The 21,934-nt window shown below is 35.3% G+C and overlaps 1 protein-coding gene across 1 annotated transcript; it reads left to right on the top strand.

The window, feature by feature from the left end:
• The first annotated feature begins 16 nt into the window (after positions 1 to 16).
• Cnot7 (CCR4-NOT transcription complex subunit 7) lies at positions 17 to 20,718 on the top strand. Its single transcript, XM_004633057.3, has 7 exons — positions 17 to 235; positions 1,674 to 1,885; positions 4,290 to 4,483; positions 10,738 to 10,899; positions 14,548 to 14,692; positions 16,890 to 17,000; positions 19,126 to 20,718. The coding sequence occupies exons 2-7, from the start codon at positions 1,769 to 1,771 to the stop codon at positions 19,252 to 19,254; spliced, it is 858 nt and encodes a 285-aa protein (XP_004633114.1). The 5' UTR covers positions 17 to 235; positions 1,674 to 1,768; the 3' UTR covers positions 19,255 to 20,718.
• The last annotated feature ends 1,216 nt before the right edge of the window (positions 20,719 to 21,934 follow it).

Raw genomic sequence — 21,934 nt, 5'->3', positions numbered from 1 at the left:
CCTCACACACGCCCCGCCCCTCTGCGCGTTTCGTCATCACCTGGCGTCCCCGCCTGGACGTACGAGAGGCGACGACGCAGTACGGTGCGGCGCTGCTCCGGCTCCCCTTGCTGGGCGAGAGGTGTCTATGGGGCACCCGCTGCCGCCACCGATACCGCCACCGCCACCGCCACCGCCGCCTCGTGTTGTCTCTATGGCGAGGAGGAGGAGGAGGATCGCGAGCTCAGAGACACAAGTACGTCTTGAGTTTGCCACAGATTTGAGGGGGGACAAAGGCTGACTGGATAAGTAAAAAGAGGGCGGGAAGGGTGAGCCCAAAGGTTGTGCGATAGGGCCTACTGGAGGGCTACTAGTGGAAGAAGGATCTTGGCGGCGGGTGAGGGGGGAAGGGTAACTGGGGTTGGGGTATGTCAAGAGGTTGACGCGTGATGATGACGTAAGGGCTTTGTACCTGGGCTTCGTTGTGGGACGGAAATTGAGAGTGGAGGGCGGTGGCCTAGATCCTCATCTCTTGTTCTCACTGGGAGTCAATCTGGGTCCCGTAAATGTATCACCGCCTTCGTACTGGCTCTTTGCCTGGGAACAGTCTTTGACATGAATGCCTCAGTGCTGTCCTTTTGTTGCTTTGGGAGCCCTCGGAGATCCTACTTCCAGTAATGAGACCTTTGGTGCCTTTTCAAGGCTTCTGGAACAGCCATAGAGAGGTGGTGGAAAACAGTGTTCACCTACAGTGTCTTTTCTGTGTGTGTGTGTGTGTGTGTGTGTGAGAGAGAGAGAGAGAGAGAGACTGACTTAGCACTCGAGGTTACTTTTGTGACTCTTCAGAGTTTATGAAGATAGAAAAATTCTTTAGTTGTGGGGTTTGCCCCCATTTTTTTGTGAAAAATAAGCATTTTTAAATTCCCTAAGACTAATATGTTGGCCTGTATTTTTTTTTTTTTTTTTTTGTACTGGGAATCGAACTCAGTACCTGGCGTTTGCCAAGCAAGGTGCAGTGCCACTAAATGGTGCACCCCGCCCCGTCTTATATTATCATATATCATGAACTTGGAGTGTATGGACCAGAAGAATGAGATCTATGTTTGGTTTTCAGTGTGAAAAGGGCACTAATTTTTAGAAAATTAGAAAAGCGTAAATGCAGCATTTTTGTTAACCTACTTTTCCCACCCTTAATAACGTTCAAATAATTTCTGTGGCTGGCAGTTTTTTCTTACAGTGTTTAAAACAAAATATTTTATGGCATAGTGGCACATGCCTGTAATCTCAGCATTCAGGAAGATGAGGTAGGATCGCCAGGCATATATAGCGAGTTCCAGGTCAGCCTGAGTTACATACAAGAGCATGTCTTTTTCGACATCATCATAATATAAAACTGAAAATGTCTGGAAACAGCTTTTTTTTTTTTCTTTTTGTGTAGAGGGTGAGTTGAACTAAGCAATTTTTAATGTAATGGAAAGTTTAAATTCATAATTTGTATGTATGCATTAAAACACTGAAATCATAATTGGGAATTGGTGCTGCTGTCCTTTTTTTTCTACAAAAGTGTGACTTTTAGAGAAATTGTTTCTTAAACTTTGATTTTGTTATGAATCGGAATTTGAATAACTTTATAGGTTTTACAGGTTAATTGTATGTTTCAGATTTATCATGAACCTGATTTTTATTTTTAACAGGTACATAAATAAAGGATAAAGTATTTTATGAAACAAGTCTTCAATCAAGTATAACATTTTGATGCTTGGCATCTAGACATCTTTGTGCTCTCACTATGCCAGCAGCAACTGTAGATCATAGCCAAAGAATTTGTGAAGTTTGGGCTTGTAACCTGGACGAAGAGATGAAGAAAATTCGTCAAGTTATCCGAAAATACAATTATGTTGCTATGGTATGCTCAAGCATTTAAGTTTTTAAAATACTTCTTATAAAGGGGAGGAAGAAGGATTCTGATAGTTTTCATTTTGGTTTCAGAAATTAATCATGAAAAAGTTGTTGATACCCTCCACCCAGCCATTACAATAAACCTATAATATGAAAAGTTGATTTTATTATTCATTGCAGTTAGAAAAAGCAGTGGGAACAACGGAGCATTTGGTAGTGTGTTATAAAGTACTTTAGGGTCAGGACTTGTGTAAGTAGGGAAAGACTTGAAGGAGCAGGTTTTTGCTATGGATTGGATGCTGTCATCAAGCTGGATAATCATATGATTGGGTGTTTTAATGTTTACTTGGAATAAGACTAAAGCAAGGCTAAGCCTAGAGAAGCTGCAACAGTTACTTTAGGTAGGAATGGAGATTTTGTCATTTCCTGGTTTGGATTTTTTTATCCTTTCAGACATCACCACAGAATGATTGCATCTCATATTGAAGTCTCTGAAATTGTGTCAAAAGGAGAATATTAAGGGCTTCCTATGAGTGTCATATCAGTTCTTAGTAACATGGGGCTTAGCTAATTGTATCATATGAGCTCTAAGAATTCAGGGGCTTCTTGGATTGATTGATTGATTTCTTTCTTTCTTTCTTTAAATCAGATCTCCCAGTGAAATGTTGTTGTCTATAGTTTTTAAAAAACTGTGGCTAGCACTCTGTGAACACTATTGTTTTGTTTCATTTTTAATTTGGAATAGTTTTTTCTTTTTTTTCTTGATCCATTCTTTCCCCCTCCTCCTTGTTTCCCTCCCTGTTTGAACAATTTCTTACTGTTTCACAATACCTAATACACATTTTGGTCCTTCCTTACACTTTTAGTTTCTCACATTAGAAACAATGTGGTATGTAAACATTATTGTAAAGCAGCTCTTTTGCGCATGCTAGTAATTCAGCTTAGACTGTTTATACAGGTTTTTTGTTTGTGTGTTTTTGCTTTATTATTGTACTTTGTGTGCCTGTTGTAACTACTCTAGTTTTGTAAGTAGAATAGATTATTGATTCCATAAAGCAAGGGGTTAATGCGTTTATCCTTTTACCTCTCAATACCTAACATAATCTTTATAGTACCCACTAATTGGTTGATTGGTTGTTGAATTAGACCGAATTTAAAGAAGCTTTAATTTCTTTTTTCTTTTTTTTAATCCTTTATTTATTTGGTACAGGGTCTCATTACACAGCTTAGACTCATAGTGAACCTCCTGTCTCAGCCTCCCCAGTGCTGGGGTTACAGGCTTTCGCCACCATATCCAGTTTTGGTGTCTTGCACAGCATTGTGCCTAGCATGGTATGCGGTACCAGGGATTGAACCCTGGTCCTTGTGCTTGGCAGGCAGGCACTTAGACCACTGAGCTATCTCTCCAGCCCGAGAAGTTTTAATTTCTATATTGTTTCCTGTTGACTTGCTGTTTAGGTAGGGCTTTTTGGTTTGTTTTGGATTGGTTTGATTTGCCTTTTTTGAGACGGGATCTTGCTGTGTATGCTGTCCCTCCAGGCTGGCCTTGAACTCCTAGTGATCTTCCTGCTTTAATTTCAAGTGCTGGACTTACAGGCTTGCTGTTTAGCTTTTGTTTTTAGCTGTCTGAATTTAGTTATAGTTACCAGATACAAGTTCTTTTTCTATTTTTGGTTAAAAAAAAAAAGTGCTTTGTTGGGGAGGAATGGAATTTTTGGTGAAATTATGAGTATTTGTAAATAGGTAATGTTCTACTTAATAAGGATGAAGAGTAGAACTTACTTTCTTTTGAAAGCAGTATTGTCTTACCCAGTGGAAATTTATAGTTATCTTTGTTTTTCAGATGGTAAGGGATCACTTCATTAATGAAATATTCATATTCTATAAGGAATGGGTGGCATGTGATTTATAAATTTTTTTGTGAATTATAGAGAGAATGTTGGTTTAGTCAAAGAAATTAGGAGGCTGATGGCACTGCAAGTGCTTTTGCTATTGAGATAAACTTTGTATTATTTGTGAGTCTCAGTATGTTTTCTACTCTTTAACCAGTTCTTCACTCAGCTTAATTTTAGTATTGGGAGGCTGTGGGCATAGTTTCACATACTCCTTGGGAGACATGATTTCATGATTTTTTTCCCTGTTGGGTCTATGGTAAGTACTTGGTTGTATTTATCCCATGTATCATCTATGTATTGTTTATTGATAGCATATTTAAAGTAAAAGAACATTGAGTTTATAGAGTTTTATGGTTTTAAGACATACTGTAGTGCTTAATTAAAGGTTTCTGTATTTACTAATTAGATACAGATGTATAATAGAGTGTCATCTACAACAGGATCTTTTAATTTGAATCCAAACTTCTAAGAATTTGTGCTTCTAAGTAAATAATGAATCTTAAAATTGTTTTCTAGGACACCGAGTTTCCAGGTGTTGTTGCAAGACCAATTGGAGAATTCAGAAGCAATGCTGACTATCAGTACCAACTGTTGCGGTGTAATGTAGACCTACTAAAGATAATTCAGCTAGGACTGACATTTATGAATGAGCAAGGAGAATACCCTCCTGGAACTTCAACTTGGCAGTTTAATTTTAAATTTAATTTGACGTAAGTAGGAAATGAATATATACTCTGAACCTTTGTTTTAAAGTTTAATATAAGTATAGTGAAATTCTAAGTGATTTTTGTGTAGTTACCTTGTAAGTATAAAATTTTAAAAGCTGAGGTTTTCTTTAAAGGCAAAAAATTCAATTTATGAAGAATTTAAATCTCAAATAATGAAGAATTTTAAATTAAAAGTACTTTTTATGTTGTTGTTCTTTTGAAATGGTCTTTCTGTACAGATCAGGCTGGCCTTAAGCTCACTCTGTAGCCCAGGCTGGTGGGATTGTGAACTTTCATGATCCTCCTGTTCCAGCCTCCTGAGTTCTGGGAAGGCAGTCCTGTACCACCATGTCTAGCCTTTTGTTTGTTTTTTGAGACAGGTCTCACTGACTTTGAGCTCACTGTGTATCACAGGCTGACCTCAAACTTGAAGCAATTTTTCTGCCTCAGATTTCCAAGTGCTGGGATTATAGGTGTTTAACACTATACCCTCCAAAAATACTTTTAATTTTATAGATGCTTATTTTAAACATGTGGATGCTTTTTTTTTTAATTTGGAAAACTTTTTGATATTGTGATTATCTCCTTGAGGTGTTGAGTATTGGACCTAGGACTATAGTTTGACCTTTTTTATGTCTTTGTGAGACAGGGTCTCACTATGCAATTCACGCTGACCTTTAGCTCACTTTGTAGCCCAGGCTGGTCTCAAACTCAGAATGATCCTCCTGCCTCAGCCTCCCAAGTGTTGGTATTGCAGGCATGTGCTATCACGTTTCACTCATTTTTTTCCTAAGAGGAGTACAATAAGTCTTTGACTTACCAACATTGAAGTTGCAAACTTGCACATGTATACTAAGACTCACTTTGTCAGCTTATGAATGAGTCTGATTTTATGAACAATTCCCCTGGAATGGAACTTGTTTGTAAGTCAGAGACTTAACTGTAATACCAAGTTTTGCTGCCATTTACAGTGATGTTAGTCCTAGGGTATAGTTAAGAGAAAATAAGTGGGGAAAAAAGGAGAAGTTATTTGGAAGGTAAAACCAGTACTGCCTAATTTGGAGAGCAGCATCTTGAACATGTTGAAGAAAGAAAAATCTTTTGAAATTTTAGTGATTGTGTGAGCTGCTAATTATTTTCCATCAGTTTTCTGTCTGCTTCCTGTGTTTTTGAACTTTGTGTACTCAATTTTTGCATTGGGCTAAGTCAGGGTTGCTTACCATTAAGTTTTAATTATCTTGATATTTAATATTTTCTGAATCCTAAAAGCAATATCTAAGTTAGTAATTATTGATTAGAATGAAACATTAGGAACAAAATTTTTTTATACATAGAAATCAACTTTTCTTGATATTTATGTCACTGTAATTATTGTGGGCTTAGAAATAAGCATAACTTTTATGCTTCTTTTAAAGCTAAGAAAATTTGGTTCATTTCCACTGTGTTGATGCTGAGGTTCAGCTGAGGAGTGTAGTGGCTGTTACAGTGTTCTAAATTAGAATTGACTTCCTAAAGTAAACTGAAGGGCAAATGTAGGCTAAAAATGTTCATGCTACTCTTGTATTCTGTTTTTTATTATTACCCACTTACATTAGGGATTCTAGATGGGTTAAACCTTTTTATTTGCTTGGTTTTCGATATTTTACATCAAAGCCTATAGATTTTAGACATGAAGAGACAAGGGAAATTAGATGTGATAACTCAAGATTGTGACAGATGAGATATATTCACTAAAATTTTGGTCTCTTTTTTTGATAAAAATAGCATGATTCAAGAAAATAACATAGGGATGACTATTACCAGTTTCCTAGCATTTCCTCCTTGTTTTTTTTTTTTTAATTTATTTGGTACAGGGTCTCCCTATGTAGCTTGGACTCATAGTGATCCTCCTGTTTCAGCCTCCCCAGAGGTGAAATTACAGGTGTGCCACACCATGCCTGGTCTCGGTGGCTGGCTCAGTGCCCTCGGGATGGGGCTGGCATGGTATGTACCAGGGATCAAACCTGGGTCCTTTTTTTTTTTTTTTTTTTTTTGGTATTTAGAACAGGGTCTACAAGGGTCTACAGGGTCTCACTGTGTAGATCAGACTCATAGTGATCCTCCTGTTTACAGCCTCCCACAGTCCTGGGATTGTGCCACCATGCCCAGTGTCAGTCACTGTGTGGCAGGCCCAGGGATCGAACTACTGGCCCCTACATCTGCCTAAGCAGGTGCTTTAATCCACTGAGCTGTTTGGCTGGTCCTTCAAACCCGGGTCCTTGAGCTTGCCTAGGCAAGCACACTTACACCACTGAGATATCTCCACGGACCCCTCCTATTTGTTTTATATTTTATTCTATTAGGAATACATAGTATGTTACTGTATGTTATTAACACTTTTCTCATTTATTTGAATCTTCTGGATATATCATAAAATACTTATTTGCTGTGGTTGGACATTTAGATCGTGTGCTTTAAATTTTAAATCAGTTACTCTACTTTTCAAATTGTGAGCCTTTGGAAATACAGATGATTACTGACAAGATGGGTTTAGCTTACAATATTTTTATTTGTGAATACAGAACAGCAAAATATATTTAATATGAAACAGACTTTGGGATTTAATGTTGATATTTTCCTTCGCAAAGAGTATACAATATGATACTGATTCTCTTGCAGGGCTGGGTAGCAGGAGCAGGTGGTGCTTCTCAGGTAGCCATGTGATTGTAAATGTAAATGACTGATACTGTATGGCGTACTGTGCTGCTGAGCTATGATGTTTGGTAGGCTAGGTTATTAAATTCATTTTCAGCTTGTATTTTAGGCTTATGGGTTTTTAGGCTTATGCCTGAGGATAGCATTTCATCCCTGGTTTTTTTAGGGGACAGAACCCCAAACAATGTAAATCAATGAGCTGTACATATTCATTTAAATCCTAAAGACAAATATTTGTAAGCTTCATTCATCCAAAGGATTTAGGTACTTTCAAAATTTTTGATGTGTTTTGTATGCATTCACGTATGTATATAGTGAGAAAAAGAGGATTGATGCTTTTCTGAAACATTGAGTTTACAGGTTAATGAAAATACCTGTCCTGTTTTATCTGAAATGTTAGCACATTTTGAAAAAGTTATTTGACTCTGAGAATTTTCTGTGATAACTTGTATGTATTGGTTCTAATTTTTTTCAAGCTTGTAAATCATGTTTGTTTTCTCATCTTTCACAATGTTTGTAGGACTTTTGGCATCTTTTATTTTATTTGAGCTTATTATATATTAAAATTAATCATTTGTGTCTTTGTGACTGTCTGTAATTCCACTTTGTATTTCAACTGATTTTTAGATGAATTTAAATATGCTGGAGTTAGTATTTTTAACAAAACTAATTTTACTTACAAAGGAAAGTATATGAAACCAATTGAAAAAGTGCTTTATAAACCCTTTGGTGGATGCTTATCTGAGCCAGCAGTATTTTGAGGTTTTAATGAACTCATGTGTTTAGAGATGTGAATTTTTGTAGTAAGTTTTTGTTTATAGAAAAAGATAATTTAAATATATTTACTGACTTTAGTATGCAGAGTTTAAATAGTTTGTGTTTAAGGTACTGCCTGAGGATAACAGTACCTACTTTTTCCTACTTTTTTAGGAAAAACTATAGAGATTTCAGTGTGCTTATTCTTCATGTTCAGTTGTTATGATTAATAGTTATTACCTTAAATGTTAGTAGTTGATTAATCTTTAGTGTTGGGAGCAACTGCATTTTTATTTTTATTTTTTGTCTTTTTGAGACAATGTCTCATTGTGCAGTTCAGGCTGGCCTTGAGCTCACTTTGTATCCCAGGCTGGTCTTGAATTCACAATTATCTTCCTTCCCTAGCCTCCTGAGTACTGGAATTATAGGTTTTTCCTACCATGCCGAGTTGACATCATAGTATTTTTCTTAATTATTCTGAATAGATTTATCATATAATTGTGAAAGAATACCAGAACCTGTAGCAATTTGTATGTTTTGATTTAACAATGTTTCAATTGTCCTTTTGAGGTTAGCATATTTTAATACATTGCTAGGATTTTTGAGAGTAGGAAAGGTAGAACTGGAAGGTTTAAAAGTTTGAAATGGATATTCTTACTGATGGTCTTCAAGAATTGACTCAAAACAATTATAGAGTTTACTACAGGAAGATTTTGTCATCATCTCTGGAGATTTAATTTTAGGTTTCCAACTTTTTCTCACAAGTTGGGTATTAAAAAGTATGAGATAGGTCTATGTTATATAATATTCAGTCCCACAAAATTCAGATGAGAGTACTGTACATGAATTTATCTGAATTAAGCCATATGAACTATTTAAGAAAAAATAACTTGCACACTTTGGCAGTTACTTGATTATAAAATATTTATCCAGATATACCTGCAGTCACAGTCCTGGTGGATTTTCATCTTTTGCATTTGAAGATTAAAGTCACAGTATCTAGTTTTACATGTTTTTCTAAGAGATGATGGAGGTTTAAGATTATTGATATAACCCTTTGGAGATTTATCATTGTTTCATTGGGGTGGGCCACCCTCTCCCACTGACTAAAAGTAAGACTACAGATCATCAACCAATCATTTTGGTCTATAAAATTTCTTCTGAAAGGTGGGCTTGTTGGCAACCCATCCAGTGTTCTTCCTGTCTCAGTTATTCCTGTTCTCAATTGCATCTCCAATAAATTCTTCTACTCTAACAGCAACAACAACAACAAAAAATCCAAGTCTCTTACTTGGGAATTCTGAGTCTTTAGTGAGACTTGAGATCCCATATTTTTGGTAAGTTCTCTGGATAATTGTTACCTTTGGGCAGATTTGGTAAATACTGATTTTAGTAAAGCAGCATTCACCATTTCATGTATTTTCTAATTTGGTGATATAACACAGTTATACAAGATTAAAGTGATAACAAAAAAAGAAACCACTACCTGTTTGAAGCTTAAGTTGTGATTTGCAGAAAGATAATAAATTAAAAGTAAATGGGCATATGATCAGGAATACTGTGAACATGGGACATGATGAGTGACAGTCTTTTAAGGTATATAGTTTTAAGGTATATAGTTTTATTATAAATCCAGTAACTGTTCAGTTTAGCTGATAGATACAGTATTTGTGGTATTTTTGTTTTTGTTTTTGTTTTTGTTTTTTGGCAGAACCAGGAATTGAACTCAGGCCCTTGCACTTGCTTGCCAAGGAAGCGTTTATTCTAGTGAGCCATCTCCCAGGCTGCTTTTTGGTTTTATTTGTTTGTTTTGTTTTTAGATACAGTATTATACTGAGTATTTGGAATGTTTCTCCAGGGGAAATTTTGATTTACAGTGATTGTTGTGGTTACTGCTTTTGTTGTAAGGTTTGTTAGATTTTGAGACAGAAACAAATTGATTTCCTGAGAGAAAAACCATAAAAATACTCTGGTATAAATGAATTATTTATTTTGGGTTTAACTTGAGGTTTTTTTTTTTTTTTTTTAAATTAAAACTTTATTTTTTCGTTAACAGTGGAAGCTAGTATTCTTACATTTAAAAATAATAAATGGTGAATCCACAAAATATGTTATTATTACAAGTATATATCTGCACTTTGGTAACTAATACTGTAATATTTTGGATAGCTGTCAAAATTAGATGGTTTGGAAGTTAGAGAAAGCTTCTCTGGCTTAAGTGAAATCTTGAAGGATGAGTTTATATTTAGATTTCTTGGGTTAGTTTGGAAACCTGGGATTAGGATTGTTGGAAGAAGAAATTGCTGGTAGAGCAGAGTCCTGAAACAGTTGGCTCCTTATTAGAGCCATGTGGGAGGTTTATCATTTGTGAAAGGAGGCATCTCCTTTTTCTTTTAAGATGCAATATAGTATAACTCAGGCACATGAGATGTTTCCTGTTCAATGTCTCCTTCCTGGTTCTGCTGAGAGCATGAGAGATGCGCATTGTCCCACAGCTGCAGCTTTGGCTGCAGCTTCATCTGGGAGTATTATAAGGGCTGCTGAGGCTGAAAAGTCCCTGAAAAGAGCATGTCTGTCACTTTGCAGCGGTGGCCTCTTTTAAACTCAGTTAAGTTTATATGATGTGTAGAAGACTAGTGGAACTGAATTGTTTTATTTTCCTCATATAGATGTAAAACTTTGGAACAAAGGAACCCAGGCCAATTCTCTGTCTTGTTTCCAGCATCATAATTGTAGATATAAGTGGGAGAAAAACTATCTGTTTGAAGTAATGGCACTTTTAAATGTCTTTCTCTTTCTCCTGCCAGGGAGGACATGTATGCCCAGGACTCTATAGAGCTACTAACAACATCTGGTATCCAGTTTAAAAAACATGAGGAGGAGGGAATTGAAACCCAATACTTTGCAGAACTTCTTATGACTTCAGGAGTTGTCCTCTGTGAAGGGGTCAAATGGTTATCATTTCATAGGTAAAAAAAGATTACATTGAACATGGCATTTGTATTTTCGTCTTGTACTTGCCTCATACTTGCCTTGGTCTTTTATATCAGCAATTTTAGGCCTAGTTCTAGAGAGAATAGACTGCCATGTAGTTGTCTCCTGCCTCTCAGGAGGCCAATGTAGAATTATTTTAGCCTGTGAGAGGCTGTACCACTTAGTGGAAAGAGTACAGGCTGAAAGAATAAATCTTGGTTGAAATCCAGCAAGGTTATTGACAGTTGGTGTCATCTAGGGTTCTTTAACAGGTAAAATTTAAGTAATTTTAAATCTGTTTTTTATGTTTATAGAAAGGAAATCATCCATTGAAAGGATGGATGTCCCTTTAACATGTTCCAGTCAATGATAATATTCTAAGAAGCTATGGAAAAAACAGATTGAAATCTTTGTCTTTATGCAGTTTATAGTCTGTTGACTTTATATACTTTATTTAAATGACCTAATTTATATTTTTATTTTGTTTGGGGGTTGTTTTTGTGCCAGGAATTGAATTCAGGATGTTGAGCTTGATAAGCCAATACTGTGCTGTTAGTTTGTTATATAGCAATTATGCACTGAAAAGAACTAGCAAAGAGATTGCTAAAGTTGGGTGTGTGGGAGGACTTAAATTTATTTTTTAAGAATGGGGCAGGGAAAATTTCCCTTAGAAGAAATATCTTGCAGAGATACTTTAGTTGTCAGTAATAACATTTAAAGTGTATAGTAAAGCATTTTACACAAAGTAAATCTCTATAAGTGCTGCCTGTCATTTAAGAGAATTCTAAAAAAGAAATAAGCTCTTTTATGTAAAAGTAGATTTCCTTATATGAGAAATACTTTCTTGTATATATAAGCTAAATTGACAGTCTAAGAATTATAAGTGACCTTCAGAGTGATTTATATGAATGCTTTTAAACTATTCCCTTCACATATATATTTTAAATACTTATCATCTGCATGCTTCAGTTTTGGGTGATTACAGTTAAGAATTGTTCTTATTATAAACTTAGATATAGTGTTAAGCAACAATTTTTGAGTTGGAGATACTGAACATACTTATTCTAATTTAGCATTTCTATTCTCTACTTAAAATTGTATGTCAAGAAACAAGACTTAAGGAACAATTACCTCTGTTACCTTAAGGAATAGTTTTTGGTTCTTTGTATATAGAAATATGAGGGTACAACTTATGAGGGTACAAGACAGCTAAGGAGCATATTCCTATCCTCTGAATATATTTGACATCCTGTTATCAAAAAAACAGAAGAACAAAAAACCTCAGGTTTTGTGCTAACCAGTGGATACTGAGATAAACAAAACCATATAGGGTTCATGTGTTTATGCAGTTTAGAATCTAGATTCAAATGTTACATATTTAAAAATCACCAAAATAAGATTTTATTACACTAAATATAATTAAATATTCTCTATATATTCTATTTCTGGTAAAGAATAATTTAAGAAATTGTAAAGTCCTAAATTAATCTTTTACTAGTAGTAAGAAAAAGCCACACATTTACATTACTGTCTTGCAAATTGTCGTAAATTTAAGTCTTTGCTCTTTAATGCCTATTCTTTGATGTTCCTTAATGATCTTTTAACATGATAGCACTCCCTTGCCTTGTGAAATTAGAAATAAAATTCTGGGTCTGTTCTAACCATTTAAGAACTTAGGAAGTTCTGGGCAGGCCGCGGGACTCTGGTGAGCTGTGTCCCTTGGCCCCCAGTCCGTAGGTGTGGAGCTTGTGCTGGTGCCAGTCCAGCCTTTTAAGAATTTAGAAAGACTGTTCAGCCCATGGGATCCTGATGAATCCAGCTCACACCTGTCACCTACACTGAAGCTTTATTGAGCATCAGCCAGTTGCTTCTACTAATAGAGAGTTGGTGAGTGCTACCCTGTTCTCCACTGTAGCAGGAACCTTATTGACCCATGCCCCACTACTCTCCCACCACTACTAAGTATGGGTGACTATTTGGAGTTTCAAAGATGCCAAAACGCAGGAGTAAAAGGCAATCTCAGTCTTCTAGCCCACCCAGAACAAATGCAGGAGACAAGGACATACCAGAACTTAGAAGTCGTACATCTGAAATTTCTAAAAGGATAGCAACTGAAGTAAACAAGTCCATAAGGCTATGAAAGATATAAGATAAGAAATAACAGTTGTGAAAGAATTGTTCAGCATAGCTAAAGAAGACATAGATAAAGAAATAGAGAATAGAAAAATGATGGAAATACTGAATGAATAATACAGGAAAGAATTAGAATGCATGAAACAGACTCAGACAGATATCCAGGAGATTAAGAACTCCATTGAAAGCTGATAAAACCACTTGAATGAAACTGAAGATTAACTTTCAGACGTTGAAGACAGCAGTGCACCTAATGAACTTGAAAGATTTCTTAAAACTAACAACCAGTAAATAACAATTCAGTAGCTACAAGACAACACACACACACACACACAATAAAAACAATAGGTGTCAGTGAACCAAAAGACAACACGAATGACATTTAAAAAACCATTTGCAGAAGTAGTACCAGAAAACTTTCCAAACAGGGGAAGAGTCTGACTACAGCTCAGTGAGACCTATAGAACTCCAAATAGCCATAATCAAAATAAATTCCACCTAAACATAATAAAGATCCCAGAAAGTCAGCAATAGAATTAAAATTCCTAATGTAAATAGGAATTTTATTTTGTATTCCCTCTACAACCTGTCAGTAGCATCACATCAAATACTGAGTTCCAAATACATATAAGGGGAAAATTTTTTTTTAAATGATTGTCCTTTAAACTAGTCGAGAAAATAATCCATATACTCTTTAACAGGTAGTACAAGAAAACAACTGTGCCTCAAATAAATGTCTGGGATTTGAGCTCTTCAGAAGAGGCTTGCTGTAAGAGGTCCATAACAGGCAGTCAGGGGAAGGGCTGTGCATGTGTAATGGGTCCAGGAGTAGAGGGAGCTAGCAATGAAAAAGGCCAGTAATGGGGAGAGGAATGTGGGAGTTTGTGTGTTATGATTTGTGATAGTAGTACTCAGCCTTTGCTGTGTCCACTTATGTGTACAGACCTTTTTGTTAATAACATCTTTTGGGGAGCCATACTAAGATAGCAACAGAATTGTGAAGGAAGAGACCATACTTAGTATTACAGTCAGGATAAGTAGAAAAAAAAATTTGTTAGGTTCTTACTCTTTGGGATTTTTATGTTACCACCTTATACGAAAGGTGGGAAGATCTGCATTAGTTTTGCCTACCAATTGCTAGTTCTTTTGTTAGGTTTGACATTTTCACTAAATTTCACTTTATTTCTCTATTTCCATATTTATTTATTTTGATACTTCTGTTTATAGTTTGGTACTCTTCAGTATTCTCTTTAGCATCAGCGAAATAATGATTATGGATATGGGTTAGTACTTTTGATCTGTATATCAAGTAATAAGTTTTTGATAACACTCTATAAACAGTATTTTTCCTATTCTTGTGTAAAAATCTTTTTTCTGTCCTTTGTGCACTTTGTTTTCTATTTTAGTTGGTTCTCTTTATGTCTGCTGTGATTTGCTTAAAATGTGTATCAGGAAAATTTCTTTTTCATCTCTATAGTATTCATCCGTCTTATTTTTTAATCCTTTTGTAGTGGTTATGACTTTGGCTATTTAATTAAAATCCTGACCAACTCTAACTTGCCTGAAGAAGAACTTGACTTCTTTGAGATCCTTCGATTGTTTTTTCCCGTCATTTATGATGTGAAGTACCTCATGAAGAGCTGCAAAAATCTCAAAGTAAGGCCTCAAGTGATATTACGTGCAATCAGCACACCATTCAGACCAAAGTAACTGACATAATATCAAACCCAGATTTTTAAACCATATGTTAAGTTTTATGTTACTGTTGTGATTCTTTCTCTTGTGTAAGTAATAGTTATAGGTGCTGCCCATTGAAAGCTTCTGTGTATTTTTGTAGGGTACATTTTTAACCAAAGTCAGTTTTTTGTTAATTGTTTCTGAGATTGAAAATCATGAACCAAACAGAAGTGTGAAGATCATAGGGTGCTTAAGTGCACGGAAGTACCAGTTCTCACTCTGTCCAAACACATGTAATCTTTCCAGTTGAGATAAAATTTGAATTGGCCAGAAATGGGTAGATACGTTCTGAGTGTGGTAAATGCTTTTCTTTACAGCTTACCTTGACTAGAGACTTTTTACTACCTGTTTCCAAGATGTAAATTGTGTTAGGCCCAAGTGTTGTAGTAAATGTTAAGTCCTACCTAAACACTAGATAGGTTTTAACACCATGTGACATGTATGTAATATTTTTTTTTCTCACATTCTTTCAAGAAAACAGTTTCTTCGTTGAAGAAGAGTACTTCTTCAGTTTGAGTACACATATTCCCTGCGTGTATAGGCCTTTGGGAGTATAGTGGCTCTTTTCTTCACTCACTTTTAATATATGAATTTAAGCTACAATTGAAAAAAGAAACAAAAGCAAATTTGGACAGTGTGGTTGCTTTATAGAGACTGTATTGTCATTTTGGTGAAACCAAAGTTGGTGAAGTTTTCTTATCACCAGGCTTTCGCAAAGTATAAATAAAATTGTACTTTTAGGAGATGGTAGACAGAGAAGTAGAGTAAAAAATGAATAAAGAAACTTTAATTTTAGTAAGAAAGTTGAAAATCACGGAGTATTTGAAATAGCTTCAGCAGAAAACTAGGAAAAGGTTTAAGAAAGATTAATGATTGTAGTTGCTGAAAGTAACAGACTTCTGTGTCATTTGAGGAGATTTCAAAGTACATTCGTATCATTGCTACTATGGTAACTTACTTAGCCCACCCTACAGAAATTACATATGCTGAGAATTCAAGACCTCGTGTTTTAATGTGGCTCTGTAAATGTGTTTTAAAGTTGACGTGTCTGTGTAGTGACAGTTTTCAGGAACAGAATGCCAAATTTGTGTTCATATGTATCTCTGGGAAATACTTAAGAATAACATAAACTCTGATTATAAGCTGCTACTGGTGCGTTAAATTATGGGCTGTGAAAAGAGTGACAAGGGCAACTGTACTCTTCAGTTGTGTTGTGTTCTCGTGACTGGCAGTGATACCTAACCCACGTGTGCTATTTCTAGTTCAGAGGCAACTGCTGTGTGGAGCACTGTTTTAAGTTGTGAGGCAGTGAAGGACTAGTTTCCTAGTAGAGGCTTTATAATTTAAAAAACTTTTCTTTCACTTTCTTACTGAGGTTTGTGCTCCTGGATAATATCTCTCCCTGTTTTCTTTTTCTGTTTTTCTTTTTTTTACTCTTACTGTTGTGTTTTTTAATCTTACCAGTATTAACAGGCAGCTTATAGCATCAGGCTATTCCAAGTTATATACAGTTGACTTGCCAACTAACAAAAATATAGTTAAGCATGTAATGAATTCTTAATGACTATTATTCATAATGTCTTTGTTTGGTTAAAATTATTTAGATGTGATCTATTTAAAGATGGATTGGTGTGAAAATTGAAGAATATTTACAAGAAACAGGCTACGCTAGCTATTGAGTTTTCTAATGATTGATAAGCCGATCACAGACCGTGACTGTGTTTAAGAACTATTAACCTTTGATGTGATGTGCTTTCCCCACATCTTTAGGCAAGTTATTTGTTGCTCACATGCCTTAAAGCCATGATAAAGATACATTTTCCTAAGTAGAATCTCTTTTTGTGAACAAATCTTAAATTCAACAAATACTTTATTTTCTGTTTTTCTAGTCTTCTTAAGGTTTATCTTTACATATTAAAGTTCATAGGGGGCCGGGAGATGGCTCAGTGGAATAAGTGCTTCCCTGGCAAGCGCAAGGAACTGAGTTCAATCCCCCGTTCTGCCAAAAAAATAGATAAATAAAGTTCATGTTTTAGTCAGTATCCCAAGCTCATGATTTATGAATTAAGCCATTGAAGTGTTTTTCTCTTTGACAAGCAATTTTTATTTCTTCTAGGGTGGACTACAAGAAGTTGCTGAACAGTTAGAGCTGGAACGGATAGGACCACAACATCAAGCAGGATCTGATTCATTGCTTACAGGAATGGCCTTTTTCAAAATGAGAGAAGTATGAAGACCTCAGTGCCTTTTATTAGTCATTTGGTTGTTAGGTTGAGTACATTAAAAGCTGACTGCAAAAGTTTTAGGTAACAAGAACCTATGAAGTGAAAATGCAATTAGAGGTACCATGTAAGTCATGTACTACACTTGAGTGAATATGTTAAAAAAATAACTCATCTTGAAATATAATTCAGAATGGGGCTGGAGAGATGGCTCAGTGGTCTAAAGCACCTACTTGGAACAAGCTTGGCAAAGCACAGGGACCGCGGTTCGATCCCCCAGCACCACATGCCAGCCAGCCGCACCCCCCTGGTGGGCTGAGCTGGCCACACACACACTAAATGTTAAAAAAATATATATATAAAAAAATAAATAAAAAAGAAATATAATTCAGAAGGAAATGGAAGAATAGGTTCTTTATAGAATAAAAATTTGAAAATTTAAACTATCTTACAAATCATGTGGTCCAAGCATATTATTTCTCAGGGGAGAAGTAGGCCAGAGGCTAGTAACATTATTAAGATCAAACATATTATTAATGGGAGAAGTAATCTTATACTTCATCATTACTATGTTTATCAAGTCAAAAATTTATGTCAGGTTTCCCCTATCCTGGCTTTTTCTTAGACCTTAAACTGATGGTAAAATTTGATTTGCTTATACTTTGAAGATTTTGTAGAGTAGAATTCATGCTTTTTGTTGACTTGAAATTTACAAAGCAGTTTTGAATTTTTTTTTTTTTTTTAGGGAAGTGTCTTCAGGGTGTTCAGGGTCTCACTACTAGATTGGACTTGTCATGATCAGCCTTTTTAACAGCCTCCCAAGAGCTGGGATTACAGGTGCATATCATCATGTCCAGTCTCAGTTGCCATCTCAGTGCACCCCAGGGGCAGGGCCAGCACAGCAGGCCCAGGGATCAAACCTCTGGCCCCTGCACCTGCTTGCAGGCACTTTAATCTGCTGAGCTATTTGGCCAGCCCTTGTTTTTAAATTCTAAAGGCGTTAAATCTCAAGTAGTGTGACTCAAAAGGCCATATTAGGAAGACTTGCCCTAAGTGAAAAAGGCAGAGAGAAGTACCTCAGATACCCTGAAGTACTGTGGATGAATGAAGTTTATTATTTTGGGTTTGTTGGGTTTTTCGGAGGTAAGTGTCTTGCTGTTCAGACTAGCCTTGAACTCACTGGGTAGCCAGGCTGATCTCGAACTCTTGGCAGGCCTCTTACCTTAGCTTCCGAAGTGCTGAGATTAAAGGCATACGTCACCATACCCAGCTGGATGAATGAAATTTAATGAACCTAAGTTTACTCTGCATTTGCTTAACTATTTGTTTTGTACAACAGAAAATTGGTTCAGCAAAAACAAAATAGGATACGTGTTTGCCCAGAAAAATGTTTTAACTTTTTACATAATATTTACCATGGACTTCCTATGTTTTTGTAGACATTTTAAGAAGTTCACTGAGACTGGAAACAAAAAATTTCTGTAAAAAAAAAATGTTTTTGTTAGGTAGTACTAATTCAGCAGCAATTTAAATTTCTATTCATGATAAGTAAATATTTTATTTTGTACTTTTTCTTAGTGTTCTGTTATAGAGCTAAAACAGCCTTTTGGATTTTTCTGCTTTGCATTTTAAAAGTGTCTCAGTGGCTTAATGGTAGATTTCTGACAGTAATTGTTTTTTTCCCTTGGTTTCTTCAGGGTTAGCCACCTAATGTGAATGTTTAGTTCAGTATGCTTAGGATTTATTTAGTCAGCTCAGCCTTCCACTTAGATTTAAGGCAATTAAAAGCTTTAATTTTTTTTACCCATCATTGACTTTTCATTTATTCTTACCCATGTACTGTTAAATTAATGGAATAAAAAGTTTGCTTTTTTTCAGTGCTTACAAATTTGTATAAAAGTAATCTAAATGTTAATGAGAAAGGCATTCAACAATACTAGTTTTTTTTTTTTTTGGTTGTAATCTTTTCCTTTTGATCTCTGTCCTTGAGGATATCAGGTATTTGAGTATGTGACCTCAAAGGACCATCATAGAAGAGCTGTCAGTCATTACTTACATTGCTGAAATACAAATTATAAGTGGTAATTTCTTGTTAAAATTATCTTTTTTCTCTTCAAAATTCCTTTTTAGATGTTCTTTGAAGATCATATTGATGATGCCAAATATTGTGGCCATTTGTATGGCCTTGGTTCTGGTTCATCGTATGTACAGAATGGCACAGGGAATGCATATGAAGAGGAAGCCAACAAGCAGTCATGACATGAAATAGTCCTTTTATTTTTATTTTATTTGATCTACACACATGCTTGTATATAGGTTTTATCTCTGGTTGAATCCCTTGAGAAATAGGTAACCCCTTCCCTTTTCAGAGTCTATTTTATTTTCTGGCATTTAGTACTAAGTATGACCATTCCTATCTCAGCTCTTACTAAATAGAAGTACATTCAGGTTAAATTTGGCCTTAATTTAATATACTTGTTTGCAAGCGTGTGTGACAGAGGGTGGGGAAAGCTACATTGTATTGAATAATTTGATAAACTTCACCTCCTTGAGCTTGGTTTTGTTTTCCCTTTCCTAAATTAACTAGCACTGACTGTAATTTATTTCCCTGTTTCATGTCTCCCATTCTGCAGTTTTAGCTATTTGAGATTGTGGACCATCAATTTTGCACTTTAGAGAGTGATTTCAATCCTCTGTTTTATCAGAAATTGTGGTTAGGTAGAAAAATGGCCATCTGCCAACTTTATACAGTATTTACTTGTCTGACCCACCGAATATAGCACATGCATTGTGCAAACTGTTGATTCATCAAGACTAACTAAAAAGAAGACAGGAAACTACTGAGGAGCTTAGTTACTACTGTTTCTGTATGTAGAGTTTAATCTTCCAAGCACATCTAGTGTCTGCCGGTTTCTTTTGGTCATGTGTAGACTGCTCTGTGACTAAAGAATTTTCAAACCAGCTTTACACCTCAGGAAAAGACCCTTGCAATTGGACATTTAGTACCTGCCGTAAACTGGCATTCAAGATACTGAAGCTAGTTATGATAGCACACACCCCTTGATCTGCTTCTTTTTATCCCATCACTGTTTATTCTTTTCTTTTTTTTTACTTTTATAGCCATACTTACGATGCTCTTGATTTGTTGATTACACAAGTCAATTTCATTAAAGTCCAAAGATAGCAAGTCTAGGTATATTTTGTATCAAATTAAAGGACAAACATTGTGCTTTCATAGTTACAGAGATAATGGAGAGATTTGGTGCAAAACAATAAAATACAATTGAGTATATATATATACTCAATGCACACACATACATATATATAGCTGATAAAAATACCTGAGGAGTGTAATGCTTGTTTATTTTTTTGTGTATATCTTTGCAATCTATTTTATATATAGTGACACAAGAAACTGTGAAATATTTAGCCATGCAGAATATGTGACCAGACCAGAGCATGTGTAGGAAGACTTGCTAATCAATAACTTTACCCTGAAATGAGGGACTACAATTTATAATGTATTACCTACAATTCAACCAGTAATATTAGCAAATCTCCAAATGTTAGCAACAGTAGTTTGTTTCCCTTGTACATTCTTTATTCATTGTATGACAATGCTGTATCTGGATGGTCCTTTTTAAACAAATTATTTGCAAAACAGAGGGTATTATTTGTTTTTAAAGCTTTTGTAAATAAAGGCTTCAGAAATGTTTTCTTATATGTTGATGACTTTATTTTTTAGAAATACTTTTTGGGGATGTTAAATATATATTTTATTTAGGAATTGAACTGAATTCAGTAATTGCCAATTTCCTTCATTGCTAGAAGGTGGTTGTGTTAGTCTGTTAGTTGGAACATCATCCTGAGCTAAGTGCATTGTGGTAGTGTTGGCTTATTCGTGGCCTTTTGGGAAGGCATTTATTCAGAAAGGCTTACAAAGTAAATAAGTTTGCTGTAATTTAAAGCTTACAGTGAAGAAGCAAGTTTCTATCTGGTTTCTTAGTGATTTTGATCTTCACCTTAATAAAGTAGTGGCCACATAGTATTTTGTAACTTGTATCAGTTTTGGTTTCTCTGTCTAAAAGTGTAGAATTACATAATTTAGAAAGGGGAACATTATACTTTTTTAATATTAAGTATATTAAATTTTTTGGCTTATAATTTTCCTTTTCATGTTCCTGAACCATTAATCCAATCTCACAATAGTCTTTTAAATCTAATAGAAAAAGGGCAGTAAACTGTCCAGTTGGCCAGACCACTCTACTTTTGTTTGGTCTATGAACTGGGAATAGTTTTTAGTTTTAAAAGAGAGAGAGATGAGAACATCTAATTGGAAATTACGTGAAACTCAAACTTAAGTGTCCATTCATTTTATTAGAATGTAACCCATTAGTCATTCACATATTGTTTATGCCTACTTTCCCTCTACAGTAGCTGCTACAGGAAGTGTCTTCCTATGGTGGGCTTTTTGTTTACATGGCTGTTTGAGAAAGCTCCAAAATCATAATCAAGCACATACTACTTGACAGCATTTGTACCATAGATATTGTCTGTACCACAACATACTATTTTTTTGTTTCTAGTACATGCCCATTATATCAAGATAAAGTGGATTTTATAAAAATACATGGAAGTACGTTTATGATGCAGTGAGAATGCATGATAACATCACCAGAATAAAAAACACAGTATTCTAAACACATGAAAAAAGTACAGAAGAATTAGAAATTTTTAAATGGATACATTTTCACACCATTATTTTTAATGAAAATTTTAAAAAGCTACAACCAAAATGCTCACTTTGTTAGTCAAGCAAAGAAAGCTGCTAACAGTAATGTCATGTTTTTATGTAGTAATCCAAATAAAACTCAAGAAAAAATAAGACTTGTTGGCTCTTCATTAAGTCAGATATTATCAGTACTTAACTGCCAATCTT

Source organism: Octodon degus, unplaced genomic scaffold (assembly GCF_000260255.1).
Source record: "Octodon degus isolate 3935 unplaced genomic scaffold, OctDeg1.0 scaffold00051, whole genome shotgun sequence".
Classification (NCBI taxonomy): domain Eukaryota; kingdom Metazoa; phylum Chordata; class Mammalia; order Rodentia; family Octodontidae; genus Octodon; species Octodon degus.
This window is presented reverse-complemented; position numbering and strand designations above follow the sequence as displayed.